Source organism: Phoenix dactylifera, chromosome 4 (assembly GCF_009389715.1).
Source record: "Phoenix dactylifera cultivar Barhee BC4 chromosome 4, palm_55x_up_171113_PBpolish2nd_filt_p, whole genome shotgun sequence".
In the NCBI taxonomy this organism is placed as follows: domain Eukaryota; kingdom Viridiplantae; phylum Streptophyta; class Magnoliopsida; order Arecales; family Arecaceae; genus Phoenix; species Phoenix dactylifera.
In genome coordinates, this window is record NC_052395.1 from 5435760 (window position 1) to 5457342 (window position 21583).

At 39.2% G+C, this 21583-nt stretch overlaps 2 protein-coding genes across 6 annotated transcripts; one reads left to right on the top strand and one right to left on the bottom strand.

Moving 5' to 3' along the window:
• The first annotated feature begins 208 nt into the window (after positions 1 to 208).
• LOC103721887 (rRNA methyltransferase 1, mitochondrial-like) lies at positions 209 to 9126 on the top strand. Of its 4 annotated transcripts, none has more exons than XR_005511388.1 (3): positions 209 to 2089; positions 2897 to 2952; positions 8032 to 9126. XR_005511388.1 is itself a non-coding variant. In XM_026810339.2 (2 exons), the coding sequence occupies exons 1-2, from the start codon at positions 364 to 366 to the stop codon at positions 2899 to 2901; spliced, it is 1731 nt and encodes a 576-aa protein (XP_026666140.2). In that variant the 5' UTR covers positions 209 to 363; the 3' UTR covers positions 2902 to 3202. The 4 variants fall into 4 exon arrangements, 1 of the variants encoding a protein (XP_026666140.2); XR_003388484.2 differs by having other exon boundaries at positions 8441 to 9126; XR_003388485.2 differs by lacking the exon at positions 8032 to 9126 and adding an exon at positions 5269 to 5525.
• On the bottom strand, positions 8988 to 13316 carry LOC103721888 (auxin-responsive protein IAA6-like). 2 transcript variants are annotated; one of them, XM_026810340.2, is made up of 7 exons: positions 12878 to 13316; positions 12211 to 12542; positions 11908 to 12106; positions 10784 to 11052; positions 10294 to 10441; positions 9414 to 9477; positions 8988 to 9254 (listed from the first exon to the last, which is right to left on the bottom strand). In XM_026810340.2, exons 2-7 carry the CDS (start codon positions 12494 to 12496, stop codon positions 9213 to 9215), a joined length of 1008 nt encoding a protein of 335 aa, XP_026666141.2. In that variant the 5' UTR covers positions 12497 to 12542; positions 12878 to 13316; the 3' UTR covers positions 8988 to 9212. The 2 variants fall into 2 exon arrangements, with proteins under 2 accessions (XP_026666141.2, XP_038981311.1); XM_039125383.1 differs by having other exon boundaries at positions 10784 to 11046; positions 12878 to 13313.
• Between the last annotated feature and the right edge of the window lie 8267 nt (positions 13317 to 21583).

Here is a 21583-nt window from a genome sequence, read left to right on the forward strand (position 1 = left end):
CGTTAAAAAGCACTTGTATGCATATCATAAAATTTTCAATGGACTGCTAATTGCAGAACCAAGAAAAGAATTGATGGAACATGGGGAGAAGGCAAGATCAGTTATGGAACTACCCATCCGTGGGTTGGGCCAGAACCAGTAATCTGGTTGGCTGCACCATTCACCGGCCTGGATGCGGCACAGGCCCATTCTCTCAGGTGGGCGGGCCACCTCTAATAAGCGTCCCCTATTCCTAGCCCGCGCGGTTGCACCCGATACCTTCCCATTGTCCTCCATCAACCCAGCCGCCGGAAGCGTCATGGCGGCCCTCCATCCTCGGTGAGGCAATTTGTCGAACTACTTTCGGGCATATAAGGTTATATCATGTATCACTGCAGCCTCATCAAGATCCCGGCCATCCCATTGTTTTCAAGGCCCCCGAGACGACTTAAATGCTGGGAATCTGCTCGGAGCTTCAATTCGCGATCCTTTGCCGATAGCTTTCTCCTGGAAGCACTCGAGAACAGCACCAGACGGAACTCCCAAACCCTAGGAGGCGGTAGGGGTGGAAGCTCTCGATGTTTACGCGAAGGATTTCTTCAGAAGGCCTGGGAAAGCACTCGTGGAAAGAAGGCAAGAGGCTTTTCACGTGGGTTTCATCTGCCGCCGCTGGAAATTATTGGTTGCGCGAGAACTCGGATATTTCCGAGTGGATTTTGTCTGAAAACCCTGGAATCCAGGAGTTTCTCGGACGGACTTCACCTGAGATCCCTAGAAAGAATACACGGAATACAAACAAGGGTCTTCTCCAGTGACCCCGAGGAGAGAGCTGTGGATAATGTGGATAGCAAGTCACTTCCTTGGTTAGCAGCCGATGGAGACAAAGAACGAAAGGTGGTGGAGAAAAGGGCTTCCTTAAGAAGCAATAACTCCTCGTGGGAACAGTCTGCGGAGATTTATTTTTCGAGAAATAGTGGAATGCTGATGAAAGGGAACAGTGAGGGTAGAGATAGGAGCGAAGAGAGCATCAAAAGCAGCAGAGGTTTTGCTAATGAAGAGAAGTATGAGGATGTGAAGGAAGAAGATAATGAGCCTATTGGCGATCCAAGATGGGACAGGATCAAGAATGTGTACAAGGGGTTTGTTGATCGAGAATCTCGTTTTGAGAAACCAGAAGTTCGTCGGTGGAATAAGCAGGAGAAATGGGGAAGAAAGACATGGAAAGAGGCCACCGAATCATCAGTTCCAAAAATGGTAGGCCAAGGGGTTTATGGGGTTGCTCCAGTTTTGGCAGCATTGACAGCAGCAGGGAGGGAATTTTATGCTCTCTATGTTCAGGAAGGGTTGGACTTGAGCAAAAACAATAAGAAGAAGAAGGACAAGAAAGCAGTGGAGAAGGTCTTGCAGATAGCTGAAAAGATAGGATTGAAGGTTATAGTAGCTTCTAAGCATGATCTGAATATGATGGTTGACAACCGACCTCATCAAGGTCTGGTGCTTGATGCTTCACCATTAGAGATGGTTAGTATTAGGGAACTAGAGCCTGTATCAGTGGAGGGTCAAAAAGCTCCTCTCTGGGTGGCTTTGGACGAGGTTACGGACCCTCAGAATTTAGGAGCTATTATAAGGTCGGCATATTTTTTTGGAGCAGAAGGAGTGGTGTTGTGTGCAAAGAACTCAGCTCCTTTGAGTGGTGTGGTTAGCAAAGCCAGTGCAGGCTCCCTTGAATTGATCGAGCTGCTGTCCTGTAAGAACATGATGCAGTTCTTGTCATCATCAATTGAGAATGGTTGGAGGGTTCTTGGAGGGTCAGTTTCTTCAAGAGCCATCCCATTAAATGAGGTTGAAGCTGGGGTACCCACTATACTTGTGTTGGGCAGTGAAGGCAGTGGGTTGAGAGCTCTAGTGGAGAGGACGTGTACGGAGTTGATTAAAATTCCTGGATTCATGCCTGGATGGGTTGGAACAACTGAAATGGATGCTCAGGAAAAGGTTCAAATCAATTCTGGGCAAGATCTTAAGTCCTTTCATGCTGTAGAGAGCCTGAATGTAAGTGTGGCAGCTGGTGTGTTTCTATACCATCTGATTGGGCATAATAGTCATGTTGTAGGTGAGAAGCCAAATGATTCTTTTATGTAATCTGTTCGAGTTGTTAGTTCACCTTTAATTAAAAGCACCTTAATTTGTATTTCTTGCCAATTTTTGCCAATTAACCATCTACATACGAAGCTTCTGGTTCTGCATGATTCTTTTTTTTCAATTGTAACCCATATTTCAAAAGATAGATCCCTCAGGACTAGCAAGTTTTCTTTTTCCTAATTTGATGGAATGTACTGACCAAGATGCAAGTATGTCAAGAAAATGGCATCCATTTCGCAACCTCCAAGAGTTGCTTATCGTAGTTATGTTTTAGCTGTCAGGGGAGTGGGGAGTTGTATCTTCTCAGGATTTCAATGTGCACACCCATACACATTGTATCTCCCGTGCACATAGATTTTAGACGCAGAATTAAGCACCAGAGTTGTGTAGCCTTGAAATAGTCGCTCAGTACAACTTGAATCATCACATTGATGTATCTACAGCATGTGAGAGTCTTGTTTTGTGCTGATTTGCCCCTCTAAGTAGGGTGGCTACCTAGCAATCCAGAAGATCATTATAAACTGACATGTCACATTGTGCAATAAAGTGGTGGAATGATATGTTAAGATATACCATGCATATTTATCTGTCTTTAACTGGAAGGCAATAACCAGACGAGCGATAGTACAGACATTTTTCTGTTCAAATGCCACAGCTCACTGATCAAGATTTCGCTGGTGGAGACATGTGTATTTGTTCAATGAAAGCACAACAAATGAATTGAATAACTTTCTTTCGTTCTTGTGAATTCTCCTTCACTTTATGTAATATTCTGCAGATTAGGAGACTCAAAATCTGGTCAAAGAACTATGAACTTGGGGAGAAGCATTTAAGGTATGTCCTCTCAAAGCCACCATTTCTTAGTCATCTGAGAGTTTATCGACATGTCAACACCAGCTACATTTCTACAGCTAGCACATTTTATACCAAAAAACGGAAAAAAGGAAAAAGAAACACATTTCACTGTTGGATACTTCTATCATCACCTTGACTTCTAGCAATTCCATTCCAGAAATGTTGACATGATTGTAATTTATTTATAAATCATAGAGGGGCTAAGATTGGGCTAGATCCCACTTTCCTTCAAAAAATTTAGAAATATAACAAAGTATGAAAATAAAAGAAAAATGAATCATATGTAAGGTAGACAAGTGGAAAACAGAAAAGGTACACATATAAGAAGTCTATCTAGTCATATAAATCAATATGTAGCGTTTATAATGAAAAAAACATCACATGGACTTATTTAAGATATGCTGTGTGCTATTAATTCACAGATATGAATGCAAATATCCTTTTAGCTTGATTTTAATAGATAGTTATAAAGAATACGAAGACTTGCCTCTTGGTTTCAATTCCATGAACTCCAGAAGATCCTTTTCTTTACTCTTTAGAAGTTAATATTCAAAAAAAAAAAAACTCAACAGGCTTGTTTATTTTGTGTGCTCAAGGCATATTAGTAATAAGACGTAATCATAAAAGCCATATACTGAAATGAATTACAGAAAATAGACTTCCAAGTCATTATTTGTATAAATAACATGATCAAGTTGATCTTTATGGTCCAAGCGATTGTATGATCCATGATATGGATATAGATCCTATGTTCCTAATTGTTCCCAATCCAACGATAAGATCCACATTATTTTGGGGCCTTTTGGTCCAGATTGTAAGATCTGAATTGTGGATTATAAGATCTGAATTGTGGACTATAATATTTTAACGATTATGATTCATAGTTGTGATTTAGTTGTTAGCATGGTAGACTAGGGCTTGTATCTTCTTCAGATTTCAGTGTGTGCCCCCATTCACGGTGTACCTCTTATGTTCAAGGAAATAAGCACTGGGTTTTATGTGTAGCCTTGAAATAACTTCCACTTAATGCAACTTAAATCGATATAGTGATAGCACATAAGAGTCTAGCTCAATCTTCATTGCCCTAAATATTCTTATGTTTCCCTTTATTTTTAGAATCTATAAGGTCAATACTCATGTCACCAAAAGCTACACTTTTGCCTGCTTTTCATGGTTCTTAAGATTTAGCTGCCGATGACTGCTATCTTTTACAAAACTACCTATTCTAGCTGGGGATCTGGAATCAGAAAATATTTTACCTGGGATTTTATCTTATCAAATCTGTCACCACCCAAATTTTATGCTCCTTGTGGTTTAATTATGGACATGTTCGGATCTCTACCCAATAAAAGGACATATCTGGTTGGAGCAGACTTCCAATTCATCATGTTCCAGCAAGACTTATCTTACTGCCGTTAAGATTGTTTACTCAAGCTGTTATTTATTTGGCCTCGTAATCCCTGGGTGGTAAACGGCAGCTTTAAATCATTTCTCATCACTTTCTTACACTCCTCTTAAGTCGCACCATGCTCATCAGGTGTTGTTTGATCATGGCCTTATAAGACCAATGAATCAATTGATCCTCCATTGTTTCATCCTATAAACACCACCGGTATACAGGCTTAAGCACATCTTCATCACTATCATCTTATTCTTCTTATTTTTGTGAGTATTATGGATGTTCGGTGCTCTTCATCGGTGCCTGTCAGATTGGTCCATTTGTCTAGCCAGACAAGAACAATATTCTGCTATGAATGTAGAACTGATGCTAGCTACTTGTCGCTAACCAACAACTCATGCACCAAAGACATGATCTCTTGGATTACCTTTGGTCTGTTGTACATCTATCTGCATTACTGGCATTTCGTTTATTGCATTCCTTTGCCAGTTTAAATCCTTAAAGATTTGCCAGCCACAGAGCTGCAACTTGCCTTCTCCACAGCTCTGTTTGGCTTAGTCTCCTCCTTACCAGGGGCTGGCAATAAGAAGAAACCTTGGGATTTTTTTTTTTAAAAAAAAATCGATAAAAATGTAAATGGCCAAAATTTTCTTCAAGAAATCTATAATAGATAAGCCCCTAGGCGCGAGCCTTCCCCAATTCAGCCCAATGTGCCTAAATAACATACAAAAAGCAGCAAGTGGATGGACTTTATATAACTAATTTCTGTATGGCCTTCTCTCATAGTTCAACAGGTGGGTATTCTTGTTTAGTTTCCTTTTCTTCACATGAAATAATTATATGTTTCGGTTCTCTGAAGTTGATCTGGCCCTTTTGCTTTGGCTTTATATCATTAGACTGTGGAACAGATTGCCTAGTCATGATCTTCCTACTCTTAGCCTGGTGATCCTTGTGCTGAATCTGTACCTCCAGATGCCATTTATATAGTCATTCCAGACTTATAAAAAGGCAGGCTCGATGGATCTGGTGGTGCAGGATATCCTTGTAGAACATAGACCCATCAGATGGCAGTGCAGGAAATGGTGAACACGTTTATCAATCCATGAGACTTACACTGCATTGGATCTGTAATGGTGTTGAAATCACCACTTGTCCTAAAAGCTTAAGCTTTTAAGAAAAGTGGTGATTTCAACATGGTATCAGAGCAGAGGTCCTGAGTTCGAATCCTGTCTCCGCACTCTTTAATCCCATTATTTAAAAAATTTCACATGTTGGGCTCGCTCATTAATAAAGTTCGGTCCGGCCCACATATAAGGGGGAGTGTAAGAAAATATAAAATATATAAATAAATTTATCTCATTCTATTAGCTTAAGCTTTTAGGAAAAGTGGTGATTTCTACAAATGGACATAGGTCGGACACAAGATCAGGCATTTAGCTAGAGAAGGAATGGACGCTTTTGCTCCCTTTGTTCTTCTAATACTTATTCAGTGGATTTATCACAATTTTCTCTCCCACTTTTTAACTTGCAAAGAATCCTACAATCATAGGCCTTTGCAGCCTCTCAGCAGAGTTTGCCTAGTGAAGAATTATGAAGTCATCTAATACTTTTTCGGTGGATTTATTACAATTTTCTCTCCCACTTTTTAACTTGGAAAACAATCACAGTTCCTTTCAGAGTTTGCCTAGTGAAGAATTATGAAGTCAATCATTCAGATCTACTTCCCTGATAAAAGGATACTAAATATTTTATGCTATCTACATCATAGGAAACATCAGGTTCGCCAATTATCATTAGATTGGTATTGTACTGAAAAAATAGAGTGCTCTACCTTGTGTCTCCAGACAGCACCATGAACCTTGAGATGTTTGCAGTTTGATCCTTCACAAAAATATGACAATTTTAGGTTGCCTCTTACTACATTAAGAATATATATATATATATATATATATATATATATATATATATATATATATATATATATATATATATATATATATATATATATCAGTACCGGGTAGAATCCCTACAAGAAGTGGTATATCTTGTCTGCTCAAGCATTTTTGCCATGGAAATTGGCTACCATTAAGATATGCCTCGTATCGAAGGCTAGCAACGCCATTATATTTCACATAAAAATATCAAAAAATTCTGACAAAATTATACTCTTCAGACAGCTCTTAGCTTGAAATTTGTGTCGATGCTACTCTTCATGTGCTTGCTCAATGAGATCATATTTAGATTATAGAAAAAGAACATGTCTTGGGTCATGCAACCAGTTTCTCCTATGGTTGCTTTCAATGCCGGGAAGGAAGAAAGACCAAACAAATAGATCCCAAGAATGTTCTGTATGCCGTTATTATCATGTCGAACAAGGTACATGCTCGATGTTCTTCCTGTTTTATGTCTCACAAACAAATAGAAATCAACAGAGACTTTGCATCCACTTGTATCTTGAACTGTTTTCTTTCAGGAAAAAGGAGGGGGGGGGGAAAAAATCTTAAATTGCCTTCTTAAGCTCATGAGCTCTGTTTATAATTGTCCACTAGCAGGCTCCAGTTGAGGTTTTATATTTCAACTGCTGTAGAAGAATTGAGCTGGCTTCCTTAGACTTTTGAAATATTTAGACGATGTGGTCTTTATATTTTCTTTTGTTCATCCATTCTGCATTTAGCAAACTCTTTATATTACAACGAGAATGCTTATGTTACCAATTCATGCGGTCATAATTAGTTAGCTACTCATAACCTCTAAAACTTTCCTTTCTTGTACGAGCATTCTTTTGCTCTCTACCCACTGAAATAGTTGATTAGACTTCATGCAGTCTTACTTTGACCATGATGTGACATTTATCTTTTGATGAAAGCGTGTGGGTAGAATTATTATGTCCCTAAGCCCTAAAGTCTAACCCCAGACCTGAAACCAATTATTATTTTTTTTCAAGGTATGTGTCCTATTGGAGTGTCAACACATAAAAAGGGGTGCCAATCTGGTCCCTAAAGCGACGTGACACTCCAAACTTAGGCGGCATCGTTCATTGGATCATGTCGTTATGCTAAAATCTCTAATAAATTATGTTAACTTTGAAGCTTGGCCTGCTTAAATTGAGACACTTTCACCTAATCCCAAGCGTTCTAGGTGGGAAGGAACTAGGCTCGAAGGAAAAGGGGAGGGAGGGTCATTTGTGGAAGGTGGGATAGCGTTAGGAGTGGGAGGTGGCAAACGAGCACGCAGACCAATAGGGATAAGATGTCCCATAAAGTATATTGCAAACAAAAAACTGCCATATTCGTTCCGTATTCCATCCAAACTCTCTTCTTTTTCGCTGTCCGGAATTCAGGCGTGGATCCATGACAGGGACCCTTCCTTTGGTCTCCAACACAAAAATAAACACTTGGCGAATGTATCCACCAACAAGGCTCTTCTTTCTTTCACACCTAATAGCACCTGCTCTCTTCTTAATTAGCTGTTCTCCAAACTCTAGGAGAACAAAAAACTAGGTGTAGGATACAATGTAGGTCATTGGATGGAGGTTGTCACAAAAAAGAGGAAAAATTATTAGTACAAGAGACTTCTTTTCTCTAGAGTAACTAAATTAGAAATATAATACTTGGAATGATCGATAAATTACATCACAAATGGTTGGAATCCGGGTGCAGATTGGCTGGCTTGCTTCGGCGCAGGCTGAATTTGGCTTCAAATCTACGCGTTTTCCATCTTAGACGAAGAAATAGGCAAGTATAATCAGGATCTCATTGATTTGATATATGAAATATCAGCTATCATTCAACTAGCTAAAATGAACCGAGATGCTCTGATGCAACATTCATATTATTGATAGAGATATTTGTCTCTCTCTCTTAGTGTACCTTTGTTTCGGCTTTTTTTGTAGTTATTAAGCACCAGCTGATATCTCAAGACTTTTCAGACCTTGCAAAGCCAAGGAGTAAAACCAGCAACAAGTATAAATGTTATGGGGATAAAACTGATAGCTTAGCTTGCTTCTTTGTCGCTGTTTCAAAATAAGCCTAATTTACACAGATTTATGATTTCTTTTTTCTTTGAAAGAACGTATTGTTCCAGTTCGGTGAGGTCTACTGCCCTCCGAGCGAGTTCAAAAAAGTCATGCACAGGCATGAACACAATGTAGTCTAAAAGGTGGGCCCCTGGTTTGGCAACTGGGACCATCAAGCAGGGAAGGGACGAGAATGGGGTGGTGGCCTGGCTCTTTGTGGAGGCACAAGCAGGTGGTGGAAGAAAGCGACCCCCATACATTGGCACAAGTACACCATTCCAGGTTGCAAGGTCAAGCACATGGTATGTTCAGTGTATTTGGGACTGCTTCAGCTAATTCAATGATTGAGAGCTCCATCAAGAGTGCTGTATGAAGCTTGGCCAAGCAACTTGCAGTAACTTTTGGGGGTGGTCTCCCTTTGAATTTAAATGGTGGCTACAAATTCAAGAAGCCAAACATGATACAGTGGGCTGTAAACAACTTTATGTTGCAGTTTTAAGGCATAGCTTTAGCTAGGAGATGGTTGCTTCCCTGCTTGCATCAGATTTAGCCTAGTTCGATCAACCAACCAACCAACCAAAACCATTGAAGGACCTTTCATAACTTGAAGAAGATTCAAGCTTCATAGCTAAGAATGTCTATTTTAAAAGTCTAAGAAGAAAGGGGGTTGTCATGAACAAAAGAGCTGCGTGCTTTAGACAATCATCTTAGCACCTAAACAGGAAAAGGCTAATAATAATAACAGGCGTTGGCTTCTCACTGAATGGATTTACATGTGACCTGCTATCCCATTGCCGCTAATATGTATTCCCTCTCCTCTTTCCTTCAACACTCTGTCGCAGTTCTTTTCCGGCAGACTGCTCCCAGCTGAAAAACAGTGAAGATATGGAACAAAATCAGGCATAAAAGTAATCAAAAATAAATAACATGCGCACAATTCTGACCAAGTATGTACACTAATGAATTATCTCTATCAGCCAAGGTAATGATCATAATTTATGAAAGATAACAAAACAGCGAGCTTACAGATAGCACAGAAAGATCGGAGCTCTTCAGCACCCTCAGCCTCTTGACAGAAGAGACAAACATGCTGCAAGTGTCACCAGAAAGTATTTTAAGCTATATAAGATTATGATAAGCAAATCATCTGGCATTCTGCTGTCATTAAAATAGAACAAGATACATGCAGCATTCCTTTTTTCAGAAAATATATAAGCATGACCATGTCAATGTTGATCCTTGATGAAAGATTGCTAGTGTCTTCCCTATCCACGCTTTGATTGTCTTACAATTCAATGGAGATATAAATCTCTTAATGCTGATATACTTGGAGAGGGTAAATGTGTTTGCCTTTTGTGTCAGAATCTCTTAATACTGGCATAATCCTTTTCATGTTCAATATAGGAAAAAAATTAATTATTCATCAACTCAGGACTCGGCATGCAAGGAATCTCCACTTATAAAAGACTAACCATGAATTTGCTTTATGTCATATAAACTTCATTTGAGGAATTTCAAGATCCATATAGTTTTCAATTACTAAATGCAGTGGCATGCACAAATAATTATCTTCGCATTGAATGTCACAACTTATCAGTATGGTGCAAAATACAGAACTGTTCTATTGTCAGATGTAAGTTGGCGAACACCATTGGAAGTGGTTGAAATTATGAAGGATTGTCAGGTAATGAGAGAAACAACTTGACCCTTCTTTTCATTCAATTCATTCATGATATAGAAGACAAATACAGATAGAGTTTTTTTTGTTTAAAAAAAAAAGTATCCATGATAAATCTAGTAAATGCTAGGTACAAGTTATATTTGCATATATTTATGAGCTAAAATAAACAATATTTTCACATAATTTTTTTTTATTAATACAAGGGCAAAGAAAAGAAAAGCTTACTCCCAAGGAACATCCCCAACCAGCATTCTGTCTCCTTCATTGTCTTCATAAACCAAGGTATATTCACCAGTCCCATCTAACAAGCCTGTAAATGCTTTTCTTTCCTCTGCATCCTTCTGAGTTTCAGCTGTGGAAGGATCCCTTTGAGCTACACCATAAGGAATGAAATTATTGTGAATATCATGCGTAGTTTTTAAATATTTGATGCATATAGAAGTGATGGTTGCTAACCAAGAAGTCACAAAATCCTAGACTAGGCAAATCCTATCCATGTAAAGAGACCCAAGAGGAGAGACCATTTTAGCATTCTATCTTCCAAATACAAGACAACATAGCTTGTTCTAAAAAACATAATATATTTTAGAGCATTGCTAAATCTTGAAATCAATTTTGGAGTCTTACTTAAACAGTGAAATGTGAAACAACAATAGTAAGAGGATTCCAGCTTCCTTTACTGCATGAATCAAACAAGTAAAATGGTCACAAATACCCGCAAGAAGGCCTTGGAAGAGCTCTTCCACAGCCGAAGAGAGCTTCTCGTAGCTGTCATAGGCCTTCAAATCTATTTTTCTTCCTATGGGGATCCCATCCATGTTAATCTTCACAAATAAACCCTTCCTGCAGTTCTCAAGCTTTACTCTAGTCTCTGAGTTCCCACTCTGTGATTGAAATGTTGGTTTAGAAGAGCTGCTTGCCAGATTTTTCCTGAACGAACGGATAGGAGGCCAACCAACCACGGGCGGAGAGGTAGTTCTGTTTCTTGTTTTGCAAAGAGCAAGAAATGGAAAACAAATGAGAGATAGAGAATGAAACAATCCAAGAGAACTTCTAAAGAAATATCTTTTTTTTTCTTTTCGCGATCGTAGTCGCAATTTGTAAGAAACGCTGAATTCAAATCATCAAAACAAATTTGTGCAGAATATATACATATATATGTATGTATGTATGTATGTATGTATATATCAATGAAATGTTCACTGTTAAAGCACAATTAAATTATATAAATTATTTGGAAACCAGACAAACTAACAGCTTCCAAAGTAGGGGCAAATTGCTTAGAAGTAGATGACAGTTCTTTTAGTTGATCCGTTTACATTATTTAAAAAATAATGTATCTGCCAAAATTTCCCTGAACAATGCATGGCAAAAAATAGTTAAGAAAAATTGAAGCAAGCAACAAACTCAAGAAACAAATAAACACAAATTAATCACTAAAGAAACAAATAAACACAAATTAATCACAAACAAACTGCCTTCTGTGATAAATAATTTAAGCATTGCAAGAGATACAGCATGGAATGCCAAAATAGTGCAAATTATGTAGGGGGCAGTGAGAGGAAATAAGAACTCCCACTAGCAAAATTTTCTCTCACATGGAATATTTTCACCAAACTCCCGGGGCACAAGCAGATAATAAAATAAGCGAACAAGCTGGTATTTAAAGATTTAACGAACCAATATAACTGAAATAGAAAAAATATAAATGAGGAGGCAAAAGGAGAAACCAAGACAGGGGACACCATCATGAAAAGAGCCAAATATAAAGAAACTTTGAGAAAGCTTCATAAAGATTTCAAGGTTAAATTGATGACACCATAGGATTATTGTTGCTACCTTGTCTGAGAGTTGGTGTTCAGTCCAGCTTTTCTCCCAGGAGCAGCATGCGCTGGTGGTAATGAACTGCAGGCCTTCTTCTCAAGGCTCTGCTGCTGCGGCTGCTGCTCTGCGTTGCCATTTGTCCTCTGTGATAACTCCTGTCCCAAGGCACCTCTGCTCTGTAGCTGAAAGAACCCACTCTGCTGCTGCTGGAGACCTAAGAAAGGAGAAGGACATGGTCAAAATAGGAGACAAACGACGGAGTTTTGAGGAGGAAAAGCCATTAAAATAGCATCTTTTTCCAGTGGATACACACTATACCTTCTGTTTTGGACTCAACTGTGTCTAAAAATCCCCTTTTGGCTCCAGCACAGGGATTGGTAGTCTTGGAGGCCTTCGAAAGGTAACCAAGAGATAGAACAGAGGACTCCTCTTCTCCTCCAGGAGGACCAAGCCTCAGCTCTAGCTTGCTCTCCTCGGAAGCTCTTGAACCACTTCCACCTCCTCCTCCGCCTCCAGAGTCTCTCACCATCCAGTCTCTCTCATTTGGAATCAAATCAAGTAGCTGAGGAGAGGCATCTGGCTTGTTTTTCAAATCTTCTTCCATATGACTTCTTCTCTGGAGTCTTAAAATTAGAAGGAATGGAAGAAATCTGGATCCAAAGACCACGTTATACTTAGACTTTGGCCACAAGGAAAGGACTAAAAAACCATCTTATCTATTTCAACACTCAACTAGAGGAGAAAATGTCAAGATGCAAGTCAAAACAACCCCATCCCCGGAACAATTAAAATGACAACCGCACGTTAGAAGCATTATATTAAGCAAACACAAAATGTAAAAAAAATCGAAACCCCGTTGAGAAAATCTCATAAAAACAACATCTCAGCTGTCCGTACCAGAGGAAGAACAGAACAAAGGACTAATTTTTCATCAAAAGAACTCCTTTTCCGGACTCATTACCGGCGAGATGAAACATCCGCTCACCTTCTCAGAAGACGACTCGATATAACGGGACAAAACAACAGAGCTCTGTTTCGTAACAGAGGAAAGTGTCTCCTTTTCTCTTGTTCCTCCCACCAAAGCTACTCGAACTCCCAAAATCCTCGAGCTTGTGCTAAACTGTGGAACCAAGAAGGGAGGGAGAGACTATACCACCAATCCTGGTCCTCAAAATGAAATCATGGAGAGAGGAAGATGAGTAAGGCTGCTCTACTTTAAACCTCTGTTTTTTCCACCTTTTCTATTATGCTCTGCTTCTCTTGCTACTTTCATTTTCTTGGGGCAGAGGTTGTGGTTTAAAAAGGGCAGAGGAACAGAGCAACCGTGAGAGATTCCATTGCTCGAAAACGGACCCGGAAAGGGAATTAGAACGTTACTCACGCAAGCGCGCTGGACTCTGAGATGCCCCAGCCCCCAGGGGAGGCGTGCTCCTTTGACCACATCACAGAGACCCACACCAGCCAACGACAGAGATGTGTGCATTGCTGTGTCTCTATATTTCTCTCTCTGACAACTTTGTAGAAAGGAAATAATGGAAGGGTGTGAAGTTACTGCTGTACACGTATCAATACATTACATAGTAGTGGGCTGCTTTACGTGATAGGTTGCTGTCACCCTTGCAAGACTCTTTGGTTTTTTTTTCTTGCATTAAAAAAAGTTAAAAAATAAAAATTTCGAAGTACTTTAGGCAGCTTTCTCTTACTGACCTATAGAGATTTCTAGAATAGTCAACCACATACGAGGCCATCTAATCCACAGCTTCATTGACTTCTCTATACGCATGCTTGACCTAAAAAGCGACGTCTCCACTAACCATTGTCTGAATATTTCAGAGCAAGGAGTGGCACCCTCCCGCGCCACCAGTGCCTCATGGATCCAGCCGATCATCGTAGGCAAGTCAACGTCGAGCACGACTACACCCGCAAAACACACTGGGCTTGACCCACACCAGCCCAAACTTCTCTCAGCTCCACCACCGGAATAGAGATGTCGAAAATCTGATATCTATCAGCAACAACCATTCTAGAGTCCGGACCTCTGATGACGAAGTCCGCAGTTGACCAATAGTCCACTTCTAGACATCAACAAAGGTGTTTGTCTGTTGCGTGAAGCTATAATATGCACATATCAACACCTTGTACAGTAGTTGGTTTGATCTATCTTTTGGGTCTGGAACAGTATTTGGGTGAGTATATTTTTATAACGAGGTCCAGCTAGTATTACCACAGCAACAGGCTGCTGTCTAATTTCAACTATTTGAACAGTGCTCCTCTCACTCTCTCTATGTGACTGTCTGACAAACTTTATGGAAGGAAAAGAATGATAGGATTATAGGAATGTGGATCTATAATTATAAATTATAAACGGATCAATACTTTATATAGGAGACGCTTGGTTTATCCCATGGGTCTTGTAGAGTATTTTTACCCTGCATCTACCAGGCTGAGGTCAGATTTTAGCCTTTCAGATCAGTGGTCCTCTTCTAGCCTTCTGGCAAATTGAGAGGAAGCTCAGAGAATGACTGCATGAATGAGCTAAGCCTATCGTTCAAGGGGCAGGCCTGTGATGGGTTTATAGTTTGGGTCCTTGGGACCTTAATTATAATACGCCCGTTGGAGTCACCATGTTCACATTTATCTATATACCAGTTCTAGAGCTAGAAATAGATGGAGAACTAATGAGTGCGAAACTCTGCCACCTTTTGTTTTAGATTATTATTTTTTTTTTTGTGCTTAAAGTAGATGCTTCATATAGTGCGTGTATAAATACACCCAGTAAAGTAGAATATTTTGTTTTCAGACTTTTATCGATGTGCTCATTTATATGATTCACTCGTCTTAGCAATATATATATAGATATATACATTGATAAGTCTGAAGAGCTTGGATGCATGCATGGAATTCAAGATGTGTCACGATAGCTAAGGTGATGGGTATGGTCTAACCATAGATGTGTAGGCAAATAGGGTTGCTCACGTGAGTCCGGTGGAGATGATGTGATTGGTTGGTTTGCTTCGTGCGTCAAAGGGTTCCCATGGAATTACTGCATGATACAGTGTAGGATCAACTATGGAATACAATATTTGTAATAATATTACTGTACCAAGGAAGATAATAAATGTTTTCCATAAAATATAATCATAAAATTTTAATAAATATCTACTTTAGATGACTTTAAACATCAACTTTCCTCTAAAGTGATATACATGATAATGATCTGGCTGCCAACCAAACATAAGTTTGAAGTGGTTGCGCCAAAAAACCCTTTACCTTCATCTATGATTTGCCAATTTTATTGATTCCTACATAACCCAGTTCAGTAAGTGTACTTGTGTGGTTGTTTTAATTTACCATTTATCTCATTGAAGCTGCATCCAGGTTACCAACTTGTATATAATTAGTTTGCCCTTAATCCGCCCGAGGAAATCTGAAATGTAATTGATAAACTGCTAATTTTAACTCCTATTACTCTTTATGCCACACAAACATAAGGTAATGGGAAAAATGAGCTGGATTTTTACTAATTCATTGAATTGCTTTTTTCCAACATACTAAAGTTTCCCATGTATTGTTCAAAATTTATTTTGTCGATAGCCTCATGTAAAAAATTAGTGTCCATGATTTGTCAAAAATTAATTTAATCGAATAATTAATGCTTCTTTTTTTTGTATGATATCCCCCCTGACATGTCTCTCAGGGAGATGTGAATGATACTGTAGGTGGAATGTTGGTTTTTGAATAAAATAGTTGATACATTTCGTACACAAATCCGAATAAGGGAAACAGACCTCAACATGTTTATATGCTTTCTGAGTGATATGAATCCTGTACCTCCAAAAATAAGTGCCTGGAAGAGGGACGTTAACTAGCTAAATTAATAAATGTCGACAGTACATTAATACATTAAATAATAAAATGAATAATAAAAGATATTCGATCAAGAAAAACAATATTATGACTGTGCATGGGGGGAGGATTGAGATCGGGGTTGTATCTTTTATGAGAAAGAAGAATTCACTTTCTTTTGTATGAATTTACTGTTGGATTACCAATTGTGCATCTCTTAGAGTGATCCAAACTCCATTCATCCACTTGCACGGCTCTCAAAGTGATGGATTTGTGCAATGGAAGGCGAATTCTTCTTTTGCACAAAAGATAACATCTTTGACCTAGAAAAACTGAATGTGGAGGAGAAAATTTGTACGAATGGTTAATCATGCATGTCTTCATCAACAGGTCAATTATCATCATAATACTCTTTGCCCACGTGTGAATGCATGTAGATATGGAGAAAATGACTCGGCTATTATTCTTTGCTTTTCTCTTCACATACTCGATTGGGTTCAATAATCATCATACTAACAACACCCTTAATCAAGCATCAAGGTACGTAAGAAAATACATACAATCATGCCTATATAAGTAAGAATGTCCAAAACCGTACATCCTTCTATTTCTTGAATAAATTTGAAGTCTATATTGCATCCAAATAGTCTAATAAATATTGGATCTAGTCCTTTGCATTCTTCTCTTGCCAAATTTAATATCCTATGATTCGATGAAGAAGGTAATGTTTAGATTTTTTTTTTTTTTTGGGTAAAAACGGCATGTTTAGATTTCTTTCCACGTGGCATCATTATAATGGTATTTACCATGCATGACGTTTTTTTTGAATTGCGATAATGACACATGTTTCTTCAATTATAGACTGACAATTATTAATTAATATTTACTTTTTGACAGACATGTATCGACAGCGGATGTACCGTATCCGATTGAGATAGTATTTGCACGAGGGTAACATCATCAACCCGTAGCCAATAAATCCAAGGCACTGTCCCACCAAGATTTTTCAATCATGGCCGTCCAGTATCGTGTTGCCGATTTCTTTAATCATAAGAAGGTGGCGGACGGCTGGTCCTGCTCGCACGCGCTTATCCTTTGGAGGCAGGGTCAGGCCCACCGCGGTGAGCGGGTGACGGGACCGCGACCGACTTGGTGGGTGGTGATTGGTGTGACCGGGCTCCCAAGCCGCACCGCCGCAGGACGCGTGCTACTTCTCATCCAATGGCATGCCCAAACGTGGTGCTCATAGATGCTAATCTTGGCCTTTTTCGGGCGGGCCCACGGCAAGTTCGCGTGGGCGGCTCGTGGGCCTGTGGGCCCGCTTCCTATCAGCCGATCCAAGATGCTTTCAAGATGCCTTTTTCAAGTAGGCGCGACCATCATTGCTGGCTGCAGCAAAATTCTCCGGCGACATTGAAAAAGTCCAGAAACTCCTTCCTCCTGAAGAAAAGAAAGCTGGAAGAAAAGAAGCTGTTCTACTAAGGTCGTCAACCTTGCTTGAAAGAAACTTAGAAAGTAGATGAAATGTCCAATCTTTTGGAAATCGGCTAGCCAAAAGCGGCCTATCTCTCATGATTTTCATATGATATTCCTAACATGAGAGTTTGGAGATCCACTTGCAACTCGAAGACGAAGGCCAGAGATCTTTATAATCTTTTTTAAAATCACCATTTGTCCCAAAAACTTAAGTTGATAGGATGAGATAGATTTATTTATATAGTTGCATTCTTTATTTGAAAGGTGGCTTAGAGTCGCTGCCCAACTAAGGAAGTTTTGAATAGATGGAGGATGAAAATCTTTCCGAGTTGTTCCTGTTGTGCTATGGAGAAAGAGTCAGTTGCACAAATCCTCTTCTAGAGGGCGGTGCATGTGTGGAGGCTCCCCTGGACTCCTTCAACGATTCTTCAATCAGTGATGCCGGTTGAGACCTTCCTTAAGTACCCGAGGAGGAGCATAAACCAAATATTCTCCAAACTATGGGGCATCAATGATGCATATATTGTCCATCATATTTGGTTAGCTAGAAACGTCCGAATTTTCAAGATAGCAGTTAGTCGTTGGAATTTATATTGGAGAGGGCACTAAATTGAGGTTGCTGAGATCATTCAGCCATCTTTTGTTGCGGAGCCTATAATCACTTGGAACACTTGGGACTTCTCTTCAGCTCTTGCAATGACCCAGATGGTTTTTATCATTTGGGAGCTCTCACCTTTAAGCTTCCTCAAGGTTAACTTTGATGATAGTATGACTAGTGGTGGTGATAAAGGCAAAGCTGAGTTTGGAGCCAGAGGCTCGAATTCTAGGCTTGTAACTGTTGGTAGGTGTTGGATCTTTGATATCTCAATTCCTAGAGAGGAATTGAGGGTAGCATGGGCAAGCATTAGTTACATGAAGCTAGTCGTGAGGATTGATCTCATTTACATTGAGGATGACTCAACTATAGTGATTAGCTGGATTCAGAGATTATCTGGGGTGCCAAATTTCACACCTCCTTTTGCAGGACATTTAGAGGATGATGAGGGAATGTGAGTGTCTTTGTGCAGGTATATCTACCGAAAGGCGAAAAGAGCTGCAAATTGGGAGCATCCTATGTGGTAGAGCATTTTGGTAAAGTGTTATGAGCCAATTTAGTAGCACTCTGGTTGCCTTCTGCAATACTTTATTTTTTGATTTTGTTGGATGTATTTATACTATGTCAGTCTAACTCGTTCATCCAATCAAAAAAAAAAAAAGTGACTTAGGCTATTTTTAAATTTTATCAATTAATTTCAGAATGGACCTTGGCTGGTTAGATTTGAGTGGATAAAAATTATCACATGATAGAGAGTAGATTAACACTCAAGGGATATTTGCAGCCTTGGGGCATTTTTGATTGCTAGATGAATCTTTTAGGCCAAGTCCTCAACATCTATAGGTGCAAATTAATCTTTCTAATTTTCTATCTTCTTTTTCATTGTTGATAATTTCTATAAATATAACAATTTTTGCGAGTCTTACCGTTCTAGAATCTTTGTTTTATCCAAAGAGAATCCTATTTGCATCTTATCTTTGTCATTATCATATATTGCATGGTGGCAAGTCAATCATCATTTTCGGGCGCTCTACATTCTTACCAACAAAACCATCTATCAAGTGAAAAGTTTTGAGTCTCTATGATTAGATCTACTAATATCTTCAGATAATGAAGATAGAAGCAATAACAAATAGGAGTGTTGATTGGGTCACCCTGATATTAAGTGTTTAGCCAGATTATGCATCACTTCTATGTGATACATGGATTATTGGCAACAAATTTATTCTTCCGAAAAACATCATTTTCCTCCCCATCGTCCACCTGGAGGAAAATTGAGTGAAATCCCACCTTAATGGTGGAATTTCTGCTTTCAATTCTTGGGAAAACACACATAATGTTGGAACATGGAATCCCCTTCAACTTGACAAGGTGCATAATTTGATACGGGGTAGCTGAATTCACATGCAAAATAATATATAAATCATGAAATGCATCTCATCTCAAGACAATTAATCTAGGTGGCCAATAAGTTTATGTCACAAAAGTTTAATTGTCATTCTAGCAAATATACCTTGCAAAATTCATATAACGAAAAATTACCCAGTAATTTGATGATCTTTTCTTGCTATCATATTTTATAAAGCAAGGCAAGTAGCATAAGCTCAGGGTGTGTTTGGTTCGCAACTTAAGTCGAGATCGGGATAAGAATCTGAATACCATAATCCCCAACATATATGGTTCATGATTGGAATCAAAATTACAGTGCTCATATTTTTCGAACACGTTTGATTCGTGATAGAATTAGAATTAACATATTTTTAAATATTTTTTAAAAAAATCAATTAAATGAAGGGGTATTTTTGAAAAATCAATTTTTTAAAAAATAAACCTAGTGAAATAGGATTTGAATATTGGAGAGAGAACTAGAATTCGATTTTTGAGGATTAAGATATTCTCATCCTCTCTGGACTAGAAGGAGTCACTCATTCCCATCCTCATTCTAGAGCCCAACTATCCCTAACCAAACACATCTTCAATGTAGTTAGTCACTGTAACATTATTTTCTCTATCTGGATATCATGTAAATAGGGTACCCTTGGCATGAACAATTCCCTCTTTATGAAAATTTCCACAGCCAACTCATCAACACATGCCAAAGGCTCCTGCCAAGTAAGCTGTGTTATTTACAGCTGCTACCCTCACTCAAAGTGCTAGTTAATAATCATGCAGGCATTAGTAATCTCATGATCCACCAGCCAGGGTTCATTAATATCCACCATATGGTTGATAGCAAGAGTTTGATATTATCTTACCAACTGCCCAAATTAGAAGCTTCCATGCACTCCAAAGAATAAAAGTTCGGGTTGTATCTTTTGCACGAAAGAATGAATGATCTTTTTTTTGACGTTGACCTTTAGATCATGCTCTGCATAGCTTTTAAAGCACAAAGATTCATTCACCTGCATAGATCTTGAAGCAACTATTGTACAATCTAATAGAGGATTCGCATTCCCCCCCCCCCCCCCCCCCCGCCCCCCCCTTTTTTTTCTCCCCCAAAAAAATGTTCCGTTGGCTAAGGCCCACCTCGATTTTTGGCTGCTCGGCGGAAGGGACTCGTAAAGGGCCGCAGCACTGAAACAGGATATGAACTTATTGATACTCTTGTAGTGTTATAATTAATGTATGGGCCTCCTGACAGACGACTCTGTCCCTTATATTGGCACAGTGGTTGGTGGTCCGAGTGGGTGGAAGGTGATTTTTTTTTCATATCATCGCAAGAGTTGTGCTGCTCTACTCCCAAAATAGACCCTGCATCCCCTGCAAGATTAGGAAACAGAGTAATTATTGCGGAGCCCAACTTTGTTGCTCCATGAACCAAAGTAGATGGCGACGTGTTTGGATTGATACGGTGAACATATATAGGCTTCCCTTTTAAGCACCAAGACGCTCAAGTCTTCTTGTAGCTTGGAAGGTGAAGCTAACTGTAATGATGGTGGTAGGCTGCAGATATACTCCAGGGTTGTTGTCTGCTCTTGAAAGACACTGTTGCTTAGTGGTCTTGATGAAGCTCGTTGGTATCGTTGATGACGAAGCTTTTGGGAAGACAGAGCCAGGAGTTAAAACCATGAAAGCTTCTTCTGTCCCTTGATCATTTCGGAGTGATGATGTTACACGGGCTTCAAGAACTTATTTGCGTTATTTTCGTTGCTCTGTTTCGGCCTGATAAATGGGGCCCATCAACTATGCCATAGACAGCAGGAGGGTGGCAACATTTTATAGCGCATGCGATTTCAGAGTTCCAACAAAAAAATTTTTTGTTCCACCCAGTCCCTTTTGAATGCATAAATCACAATCTTAAAGATAGTTAACGATGGCCAATCTTACCTTGACTCGAGTCAATTTCTATGGAGAGAGACTCAACGCCATCCCCATAGCCATTGCTGCTAAAAGATTACTTTGTAGCATCACAGAATTCTCATTCTCTTCTTTCTTCAAAGTTCGAGTATTGGATGACGGCATAGCTTCTTACAGACCAAATTTCTATATGATGAATGGATGGGTCTGTGAAAGAAGACGAAAACGTAGAGAGAAGGCAATACAATCTATATTCCATGTCTTTTTACAAATGGTGCCATATCTCTCATTTTATAGATGGGAGGGAGACTATACATAGGCTATACATAGCTATATAGTCTAATCAGTAGGAGGCTATATACAGTTGTATAGTCTAATCAATACAGTTGTACACAACTGTTGCACAGCTAAGCTATACAACTAACATTCTCCCTCAAACTCGAGATGGTAGCGAAGATGCCAACTTGAGTTTGCTAA